Here is a 12045-nt window from a genome sequence, read left to right on the forward strand (position 1 = left end):
TAAGATCATTCCAATTTTTGGAGGATAGAGAAGCTCAGACAGAGAAAAGCTAGCAACCTAATCCTAAAGCACTACACTCAGAAAAAAAGAGTCCATTAACTCAAATGTGCTTCCACTATCAGGATTTGGTAAGTGGTTGGTTGCAAGTTACAAATATGGCAGTCACTGAGCTTGTGGTCAGAACTGGAGAGTTGCCAATCACTGTTAAATTCATTAGAATGCTTGTCCTCTCTACAGAAGACACAAATTCATAGACTACAAAGGCAACCAAAACGAAAACCCCAATAGACACAATCTGAACTATTTCCCTAGCTGAGATGCTGAAAAATAAGCAGAACTACTTCACAACTCATGATGTAGGGGACAGATATAAAACCCATGGATGGAGCTGGGATGCTGGGTCCCAATTCATGCTAAATGTGTCACTGGAAGCCAAGGGCACATTTTACACAAATGTGTCAGGAAAGAACTTCAATGCTAGCTGTAGAAAAGCAGCCTGTCTCACTGTTTTGTGTTAGAAGTCACTGTAGGATGACCCAAACACCTTACTTGCAGCGACCAGAAGAAGCCTTTACCTCTGGGGCACTGACAAGATGACCTCAGTAACTGCTGGTAAACAGGAAATCTTTAAATTATACATTTCCTTCTGTACTTCACAGAAGACTAAAGGACTAAAAGGGTGTTTGATGGAGATAAAAACATTGAAATGGTTTTACTTAGCAGCTATGAAAAAGCTCAATTAGCACAAATCTAAGTGCAAAGCAACAGATAAATAAAGGGATAGGTAACCATCAGCTCCATCAGCTTCTCCTTCAAAACTGGTTATAACCTTTATCATGACACCTTCAAAATAAGTTGAAAATATTTTTCAAAATTCCTTTCTTTGCAAGAATATATTATCTGCAGAGACATAATATGCAATATATGTAAATCAGCAAACTTTCAGTGAGTAGGACTTTCCTGGCTGATTCTGTACAAAGTGATGCCCAAAATACCACACTATTTCCATTTGTTTATGGTTGTTCTATCTGAGGAAATGAGGATAAAAATGTTTTATGTCTCTCTAACAAACAATTGCTGCCATTCAGACAGATAGCACTAATCAGCTATTTGCAGAGGCAGTGGAACAGTCAATGCAGAAAGACACAGAGTATCCATATTTAAAATAATCTCAATGTAACTTCCTGCTACTTTGCTTAGAAAAATCATTACTGAAAAAGCTACAAAAGCATCTAGTCCACATGCAAAAAAAAAAAACCAACAAAACAACAACAAAAACATCCAATCACTTTTTAAAGAGCTGGTAGTAGCAGATTAGCAACTTCAATATTCCCAGGCAAGAGAGACTCTCAGTCAGAGCTGAGGTGGTATAGGCCTTAAAAAAGGCTGGCAGGGTAACACAAAGTCTCAGAGGCAACAGCTCTCAGAGAGCATCTCTGCTTTTTTCTGAAACATCACCAATGCACCATCATGGTGCACTTAGTTCTGTAATACAATATCACCTTATGAGAATTATTTCTGTGGTTGTAATATCTCAAGGAAATGGTGGTACTTCATTCTGCCTTCTCTCCTCTCTTCTTCCTTTAATTGCTGGCTCCCATCCGTGCACTGTGAAGCAGCATGAGAGAACAAGTTCCTTTTCTTAGCACTTAATGCCAGTATCAACAGCTGCCATCCTTACTGCGTCCAGCACTGATCTGAAAAAATGTACCACTATGCAACACTAACAGAAGAATAGAGAAATGAAGAGTAACTCTTCATCCACATATCTGGAGATAGCTAATGTGTGCAAGGAACAGAATAATTTTGGAGTGCTCCTAGCACAACTTGAAAAGACTTCAACAAAGTAAGAGGAAAACAAGCTTACACAGTGTGCTAATACTTCACTGATACAACTGAAATTCAGCATCTTGAACACCACAGAATAGTTTGGGCTGGAAGGCACCTCTAAAGGTCATCTAGCCCTTTTTTTTTCCAAGTAGCTTTTTCTTGGTTTTTTGAAAGATCTACGTAATCTTTTTGTAAAATCATAGAATTTTTTGGGTTGGAAGGTACCTTTAGAGATAATCTAGACCAACCTCCCTGCAGTGAGCAGGGACATCTTCAACTAGATCAGGTTGCTCAGAGCCCCATCCAGCCTGACCTTGAAAATTTGCAGGGATGGGATACCCACCACCTGTCTGGGCAACCTGTACCAGCGTTTTGACATCCTCATTGCAAAAAACTTACTCCTTGCATCTCTAAATCTCCTCTCTGTTAGTTTAAAACCACTTATCCTTGTCCTACCTCAACAGGTTCTAAAAAGTTTGTCCCCATCATTCTTATTAAGTTCCCTTGATATACTGGAAGGCCATAGTAAGGCTTCCCTGGAGCCTTCACTTCTCCAGGCTGAACACCTTAACTCTCTGATCCCCTCCTCATAGAAGAGGTACTTCACCCCTCTGAATAGTGAGTTTGGCCCTGTAAATGTCTTACAGAGTTAAGCTTGAAAGAAAGAAACTCCTCCATGAGTTCATGATACCAGAAGGCATATTTTCCTTTACACTCCAAAGCCCTGGGCTTATGAACTGACAGGGAACACGTACAGGCAGGCTCTCACTGGAACACTTTGATCAACTTGTACCAAATTCGAATAGAGATGAAAAGCTAAACTGATCAGGATAAAGGAACTGACATCCTCCTGTCTGGCCACAGGGTGTCCTCCTTGCTCTATGCTTTGGCCTCAGATGACCAGCCTCTGCAGGGCAAAAAGGTCTTAATTAAAAAAAGCTCAGTTAATGGATCAGAAGTCTGTAGTTTGCTCAGCCCAACCTGCTCACATGCAGTATGATACAATATACACTGATGTTACTCCTCCCAGTTTCCTTATGACAATTACTTTGCCTTGACAGGTGCTGGCATTGCAGTCATAGTTTTGAGCTGGTTAGACTCTTTTCAAGATAAGGAACTGAATTAAGAGTGTGTCACACGGACAACAAGTTCAGTACTGCTCTGCATGTTTTTCTGTCACTGACATTAAGAACCAGAGATGTTTAGAGAAACTGCCTGTTTCACATCTCTGCTAATAAACGATGCTCTTGGACATTTAATAATACTTAACCCAGTTCAATTTTCATATTGGTTCCTCTGCAGCCCCGAGGAGATTATTCTAACGGCTAATGAGGCTCACATTCAGACCTGGGTTTTTTCTTTCATAACCATTTTGCTTTACTTTCCACTTACAGTCAGTCCCTTCTTCTACTCTAAAAATTCTTGCTCCTTGCTGGGCATTGTCACACCTTAGATATTTATACGCTGCCATTTTCAGATCTGCTCAAACTACTTTGTTTCAGGAATATGTGAGAAAGGTAGTGGAGAGGGGGAGTGGAGAGGCTGAAATGGTGGGTGGCAGTGGGAATTCCCTCACTGTCCATTACCTGAGATACTCGTAGAGTCCATACATGGGCAGGAAGTCGATGTCAGACAGAAACATGTATGGTGTGCTGATGTGCTTCATGGCCACGTTCCTGAGCAGGTTCACAGGGTAGAACTGCCCCTCCTTGTACACGATGTGGTAGCCAACATTGTGGCGGCTCATCAGGACTTCCGAGCCCTGAGCATAGCGCAGGAACTGCTGGGCTTCTGCATCAGAAAGGTAGAGTGCCAGGCTGATGGGACCTTCCCAGTGCTTGCAGATGGCTTCAAGCATCTGGAGCCTGGAAGAGGAAGAGTGAGAGTAAGAAAAAGCTGTTTCCCTGTCCAGGACTCTGTGTCTGTGTTCACTTGACCAAATGCAGATATCTTTCTCTAAGTGAGACAGATTGGGGATGCTTTATATGCTGTGGAAAGCAGTAAATATTTCTACAGCCTAATTCATTATTTAAGATGATAAGTCGAGGTCACCTCCTGGACAGATGGACTGCACTCTGGATACACCAATCTCACTAAATCCAATGTAGCCTAAGATGTAGCCCTAGATCAGATACCTAAAGCATCATCATTTTCTCTCTAAAGCTTTGATGCCACAGGAAAACCCACAGGGATAACAGGACTTACCTAGTGGGAGCTTTGAGCAATTGCAAGGATCTGTTCATGTGGATCTACTCAGAGGATAGGGCGCTCATAAACTTCAACTCTGTCTAGCACCCAATTCGCATTTCAGGTCAAGCTATTCCCACACAGTAACACACTACAGTGCTCTTCAACAAGCTTGTGGAGGACAGAGGTGTATGGACCCACAGATCATTTTACCTCCTGTCAGGAAAACCTTCCCCAAATTTTTGCAAGGCAGTTAGTCAGATCTTAAAGGCTGTTAAAAGAGACAGGTCAATGGGATACTGCCTTAGGTGAAAATGTGCAATAACTAGAAGAAGGCTTGCTGTCAGGGAAAAGGACAAAAGTGGTGACACATTGATAGAAATGGGATTTACTATTAGTAGGGAGTAAGGAGAGGAGGAAGGACAGATGTGGCATTGCTGTGGAATATCAAAAGAACATTTCAGAGAAAACCATCATTAAATGCACTAACTTGCATATGTTCACACTATAGCAAATTTCATTAAATCATTTCTTAAACAGATTGTATAGATGTATATTTTTAAAAAAATCTCAGCAGTTACAATACTATTGATGAAAATGACAAGGAAAGATTTCATATGCAAACATAAATCAAACCCAACTTGGTCAAAATCATTTAAACGCTTTGGGTAATTTATTGCCTAGAGATTGAGATGTGTCACCCAAAAGTACAGCAAGGACTGATTACAAAGCCTCTTGATTTAATATGAAGGGAAATGACCTATGCAGCTAGCCAGATATTCTATTAAAATCTGGGAAGAGTAGATGATGCAAAATTAGTATCTTCACTCAGTTTGAAATCCACATTACTGAATTTTTCCTATTAATATTATACAAAATGCAAGATTTCAGCATTAATAATGCATTTCTGCATTATCATAATCTGAGAAAATATTTTCTCCCTCTTACTATCTCCTGAAGATTTGCAAAAAAAAAAAAAAAATAATTATACACTCATACCAGTAAACACAGTCTGCCTTCTGAATGATTGTGATGATTCCAAGATGATATAGTAATTTTTTTTAGATATGAGAGATTACCTTACTAGTCTACACTTGGTACATAATTTTCTTTTTATCTGTTATTGAAACAAAGGCTATTATCAGCCTGAAACATACAGCTGAATTTGAAACACAAATCAATATAAAAATATCTAAAAGGTATGTAAGGGGTCTAGAATTTTGATTACACAAATAATAAATAGGGGGAAAATACAATTTTTTGCCTCTTTCCAACATAATACAAATCTGCTAATCAGGAGACTCCAATCTGTCAGCACTCAAATTTAGGGCATCAGTTTAAAAATGGAAAACTTGCCTAGTAAAAAATGCAGCAAAATGCCTTCTAAGGACTCCATGCAGTGGACTAATGGCATATATAACTTATTAAAACAGCACACCTGCTAATGCAAACCTTTTCATGATACTGAAGTGGAAACTGGCCTCTGGTGGTACAAGTTCCCAGCTGGACACCCTTAGTACCCTTCAGAATACTCCATTTTACTGTGCTGTTCTCACTGACAGGCTCTACTTCCATAAATATGATACAGGGACTGCTAGGTGATCCTCCATAATCTGCTCTCTATAAGTTGTTATGTCTCTTTTGACCACAAAACTTAGAATTATGAGTTTCTAAGCACAACATGACCAATTTATTTTGGGTTTTTTTTAGTGGACTTGAGGAATGTGTTCTCTTAAGGACTCTAGAGAAAACAAATGTACTGCTGTACTGCATAATAATGAGACCATAATTTAGTTGGTAAATTATGTTCAGCTAAGTGAATTTTGCTGGAATTCAATTATTTTGTGAGGTTCTTTATTTTTATTTTTCTTCTTACAAATACTCAACTGATTTCCAGCTCATTCTCAGATTCTCAGATTTCAAGCAGTGTATTGCTAATCATGTCTTTCCTTTTCCCCATTCTGACCTCACATTTTTTTAAGTCCCACTCTGATTTCTGAACCTCAGGTACATACTGAGTCTTTAAAAAGCCTGCTTAGCCAAAACACGTGCATGAAAATCACACCGAAGCAACCAAGCCATTATTCAAGGAAATGTCACATCACTGCAAAAAATGACAACTACCCAAAAATGAACAACCCTGAATGAAGTCTGTCTCAAAGCTTCCACCTAAAACAATAATGTTAGCTTGCAGAATGCATCCCTCTCTTCCATTCCTCAAGCCTACAGGACAGGTAAACCTAAATCTGTCATGACAGTCATGTCAATCTCACCTCCAACAGGACAAGGGGAAGTGCTGGGAGTTGTTTTTTTGCTTTTCCTCATCTCCAATAATAATTTCAAAGAATAATTCAGCAATGTAGTGTACAGCATGTTGTTTATGTCCATGTCACCTTACATCTGAGACACTCTTCTTAAATGCCCACAGTTGTGCAAGAGGAATTTAATAGAAGTGGTTTAAAGAGATGGAAAAAGATAAGGCAGTAACTGAAAGATGTGAAAGGAAACAAAGCAGCTAAGCAGTTCTTTGGTAGGTTATTATTTATTGATTTTAGCTGAAAGAAAGTATTTCCAACTCAAATCAATAATTTATAGCAACACACCAGTGAAGTAGGGAACATTTTTCCTGCACAGAACCAGGACGGCTGTTCTTCCTGAATAAAAATGTGTGGTTCTGTCTATCAATAAAAACATGTGCCCCAGTGAGGATCCAGAAAGGGAAACAGATGCTCAGACTTTGCATCAGTGCCAGTGAATCAGCACTGAGCCCCAGCTCATTCTTTTTACTTAAATTCTGGGGGGAAAAATATACCATGCGCACCCACCGGCTTTACTAATTTACTGTGGCACTCACTCAGGGTCTGGCTCAATTTATTTCTTTATTTTTTTACTCAAAGGTTTGTGAACACTTAAGAAATGTTTCCTCAATTAAAAATCAATAGAACAGACACTGATGCGCACAGCACATCATAACACAATGTGCAGTGCCGAGGCACCAGTGGAACAGAATACCCCTTATTCATTTTTGTTTATTTTAAAAACAGGCTGTAAGTGTTTTGTTTGTCTCAATTCCTGTAACCCTCCTGGAAAACTGCTGACCTTCTACTAGTGTAGCAGTGGTGTTATTCACATGCCATGTTATATTCTGTATGTGCTATGCTGAAGGAAATGATCAGTTTCTGGATAATACTCAACGAGTTCTGATTTGTTTTGTAACTCACTATGATGGCAGTAACTACAAAGTTTGGACCAGATATGAACTGAGAAGCTGGAGGAAAAAAAAAACAGAGCTGACAATTACAAAACTTCACAAAGCTGGCTGATCCAGACTGCACTTTCAAGCTTCTGAAAAATTTCAGCTAATTGCAATGGTGGGAATCAGAAAGGTATATGTAGAACTTGTCACAAAATGGATTTTTTTTCCCCCAAATTAAATACCAGTAAATTCCACTTCACCTAAGAACTAAAAGCTCAAATGTTTTTCTGAGAATCAACATTTGGACAAAGATGCAATGACTCTGCTCAGATGGAGATTTTTTATTTCACACTAGCACAGTAAAAAAAAAAGTATAATTTTCAACTTCCTAATTTGAAACTAGAATATTTAGTTCTGATTCTTACTGTAAGAAAAATCACTAATTGAAATTTTCTGCAAGGAAAATGCCAATGAAAGCAAAACTAACATCCTCTAGTGCAGAAAAACACATGCAAAACTTGGGTCAGCTACAACTGCTTGCCTAATTCTATTACAAACATCTGGTTTTTCTAAGTTGCTGCAAAACTCCATGGACTAATAATGCCTGACAATCCCAACAAGCAACAACTTTCTCCGCTCCAGGAGTCACCCTCTCATGAACTCATGTAGAGTGTAGCACAGTGTGTGCACTGCACAGACAATATCTAGGTTTCCACGGACACGCATTTGTCCTCTCTCCAAAGCCCTCCATAGTCAGATTTCCCTGTAATAAAAAGCTGTCTCACGCTCCCAGATGAACAAGAGGTGTTCCCTACCTGTCCATGGACAGCTGTGCCACCAGTGTCACATCGGTGTTGTCGGCAGCAGGCTCGTACTCGTAATGCAGAAAATAGAGATGAGTGCGATGGACGGTGAAGCGCTCCCGACGGAATTCATAGCACAGGTCGTCCTCATCCAGCTCAGACAGCTGCTTCTGGAGCTGCAAGCAAAAAATGGAAGTAAACTTCGTTTCCTTGTAATTATTTTAGCACATCAGAGAGAACCAGGAGGCTGGGAAATTGCAGAATGATGCAAAGAGGAATGGAATATACAGAGTAACAGGGTTTCCCTGACGTTTCCCTTGTTACTGCACAAGAAATTAGAAGGAAGGGCATGCAGGTAAATTCATAACGCAGACAGGACACTCTATTATGGTCTATATATTCTCTATATTACCTGTATTATGTACTTTCAAGATCCAGTGACCAATTCCAGGTTGAATAATCATCAAGTCTAAGAGTTAATGTTCCAATGTGTTGCATAATATCATCCTTACTAGAAGTAGGGTTTTACACTAGTCACAGACATTCTCCACTAGCCAATACTCAGCAGCAGATTCAGCACTGAGAGATTCCCAGTCTGCTGCCTCTGCTGGAGAACAGTAACTGCTGCTACCAGCACGGACAGAGAGCTGGGAATGTAACATCTTTAACTGATCATTACTCCTTCTCTTGAGATTTATGTTCTTTCCACTGCAGAGGTGCCAGAAGTAAGCCTTTAAATGGGATTTATGCTTCCGGATACCTAGTTTGAGAAATGTGGAGGATGGTAGATAACTTCCTGGCTCCCTTGGAAACCAAGCCTCTTCAAAGACAAAACGGGCATCTCAAAGCAATCTAATCCCAAATTCTCTTAGACAGGTAGTTTTAAGAGAATAAACTTTAGCTCTAGGGAAAGTTAGAAGTGAAAAACTGACCAATTGTCTATGCACATGACCAATTCCATTCCTAAACTAATTATTTTTGGGGTTGGACTAGATGATCATTGAAAGGTCTCTTCCAAATCAAACTATTCTATGATTATATGATTCTGTGATTTTAAAGCCAAACATCTAGCTAGGATATTGAAACATCCAGCTAGGATATTAATTTTAAAGGAAAAAAACAGTCACGCCTGCAATAAAATGTTGAATGAAAGTGATGAAGATGAAAATTTTTTATGGTTTTAACATGGGAAATTGAGTTCAGTATCTACTGCTCTAAAATGTAGGTTACAAATAAAGTATCATTTTTGTATCTGATTTCTTAAAAGCATCCCGTAAGAACAATAGCCAATTAGTAAAACATTCATCAGCAAATGAGAAAAATACCCATTATATAGGAATTTTACAAATTTTGATAAAAATCACAGTGTGCCTCAAAACTATTTCGTTAAAAAGGTTACTGAATTATAGACATATTTTTATCCTGCTCAGAATGAATAAAGTAGTAGTTTCACCATCTTCCAGAAAAAAGAAAAAGGAAAATATAGGTATTTTCTGTTCTGTGTTAAGAAGAGCTATTGTTCTTGGAACTATAAGCATAATGGTTGCCATCCACGGCAATACTTACAACTGACTGTTTTCCTGTGAAGGCTGATGGAATAATTCCTGATATTTTCCTGTACATCACTCTATAATCTTCTTCTGAATAATGGAAATACCTACTTTGATTTCAATGAGTTTTGGATCAGGCTGTCATTCTTCTCTGCTATTGTTCTGCACAGATCTTAAAACATCCCTCAAGAGGGACTGCTATTAGAAAGATGAGAGTGTGAATCTTCACAAATCTTTACTCAGGCAAAACTTCTATTGATATCAAGATCTCTTTTAGGTGGAACAGAAATCAGGAGTTCTTTTACGTATCCTTGGAGTTTCATTCTTTCTGCTTTACAAACCATCATTCAGCTGAGCCTGCACTCTATTTTCAAAATCACATTCAAATAATATTTGAATTTAACTCAATATTTACAACAATTACTAGAAAGCATCTTATATCTTTCTGTTTATTCCTTGAGAAGGGACATTAGTGTTCCCTTAAAAGAATTATTAAAAAGATTATTGAAATTTAAATAGTTAAAACAACAGCAATGCACATTTTAGGGGTATCTTACTATCCTTCTGAATGTACAAATGACCAGGCCAGAAGATTTTAATTGCACAGCAGTTATTAATCAGGCAGTCACTAAATAATTATCAGATTGCATTTGGGTTGAAAGCTAAGAGGCTAAAATATTTAATTATGAGTTCAAGAATAACATTTGGAACTGAATTACAGCTTCGTTCACTATTGAACCCTGGGTGGGAGGAGGAGACATAGCTTCTGAGAAGTCCCACCTTTTTAATGGTGAAACTCACCAAAGTTGGTGATGGAGGTGAAGGAGAGAACATAAAATTTCTCTAATATAATCTTTTCTACTGCACACATATTATGTGGATCCCTTATTTAAAGACAAAGAACTCTTAGCTTGGTTTAAAGTTTGCTCCCACACTGTCTTCTTGAAAAGATGTGTTTATAATGGGAATGCTGACAGATCTATGCAAACAGATGCTTAAATACAGTGCTCAATCAAAATAAGGACTTGAATATCAGCTGGATTTGATAAAATCCATTGTGGATTTTTTCCCATTATGGATGCCTCCATTACATTGATAATGATATGCCCAACCCAGCAAAAGTTTCTCAGCTGTAGAGAAACAGCACGTATTCTCATAAACAAGTACCCTGCTTAGCAAGACTGTGCTTCTAGAAGAGTTTCAATGCTAAGGCTACTTGCCACTTAGCATGTGGGAAATATCACCCCTAGGAAACATTCTCACAGTTGAAAAATGCTTTCAGACTGTGCAGGGTAGATACTGTTCTAGCAAATACTGTTGTGGGAAACAACACCTGCCTTCATTAGCATCATGGTGCTACTTGGTTCAGAAATGAAAATGAACTACGGTTCAGAACTTGATTCAGAATTTGGTTCAAAAAATAAAAATGAATTACGATATGCATAAGGCCCAAACAAAGAGACAGATACATTAAAGCAATATGGGCTATATTATTTCTCTGGGACACCAGATGTGGCAGGGGATCAGGCTCCATCTCAGGAAAAGTAGTCTTTGAAGCTAGGCTAGTCAGAGAAATAACTTAGCCTTGATTTTCCAGGTCTACTTGTCTAACACATTTCTATAAGATGAGGTGTTTTGTATCCCTATGACAGATGGCAGACCTGTATGATAATGGCAACACAACATGCACCTTTCACTGGCAAACTGGCGACTCTGCTCATGAATCTTCCTTCCTAAGGCTGTTCCTAATGTCAGCAAATCTGTCATTGGCTTAGTTTTTTTCCTAAACTGCTGTGTCACTGAAACAATTCACTTCCCACCAAAAAACCCAGGACTTCATATTAGATGAGACAGATTAAAAATCCAAGATCAGAAGTATTTTCTGAGGGATTACTCATTAAAAAAAGATCAAAGCCCAGCAACAAACAATGTCATGTGTCTACAGGCCAGTTAGATCTTGGGGAAAGGGATAAGATCCCTAATGTAGGCTCTCTCATCAAGTTTTTAAGTTGAGGCGAGATGACACCAGGCCTAAGTCACCCGCTCAATATCACACTAACACAACAAGAACTGAGCAGCTTAGACGAAACTCAGAACTTTCAGATCATCTTTCCTTTTCCCAGGTGTGTGCAGTTAAGTTTCATAGCACAAAATCAACTCAGCCACTGAAATGAAAACTGACACCAGCCCAGGATGTAACAAAAATCTGGTTATAAACTGCAGCAGTTTCATTTTCTCCTGTGTAGCTGTCCAGTTCCCACCAGTAGGCAATTTAGATTGCAACATTTAGCATTTTGAAGTGTGTGAATTAACAGTTGCCTTTAGCATGGCATAAACAAAACAGATGATGATGTAGAGAGGAAAAAGCATTCACTGAGTCTTGTTTTGGATGACCTACATAAAGTCCTTCTGGCCTCTCCAATGATCAGTAATAAAAGCCAGACTAATTCCACGTCAATTGAACATTTATTCCTCCCAC

General features: G+C 38.7%; 1 protein-coding gene across 5 annotated transcripts in view; it reads right to left on the bottom strand.

Annotated features, from left to right (window-relative positions):
• The window catches only part of LARGE1 (LARGE xylosyl- and glucuronyltransferase 1), a 278856-nt gene that overhangs the window by 24120 nt on the left and 242691 nt on the right, over positions 1-12045 (bottom strand). For all 5 annotated transcript variants that reach the window (XR_004061190.1, XM_030960519.1, XM_030960517.1 and 2 more), the window contains 2 exons: positions 8029-8192; positions 3417-3695 (listed from right to left, as the gene is read on the bottom strand). Coding sequence is in view for 4 of the 5 variants with exons in the window: in XM_030960519.1 (XP_030816379.1) it covers positions 3417-3695; positions 8029-8192 (443 nt within the window). In the remaining variant the exon portion in view is untranslated. The remainder of the gene's footprint in view (positions 1-3416; positions 3696-8028; positions 8193-12045) is intronic.

Source organism: Camarhynchus parvulus, chromosome 1A, assembly GCF_901933205.1.
Source record: "Camarhynchus parvulus chromosome 1A, STF_HiC, whole genome shotgun sequence".
NCBI lineage: Eukaryota > Metazoa > Chordata > Aves > Passeriformes > Thraupidae > Camarhynchus > Camarhynchus parvulus.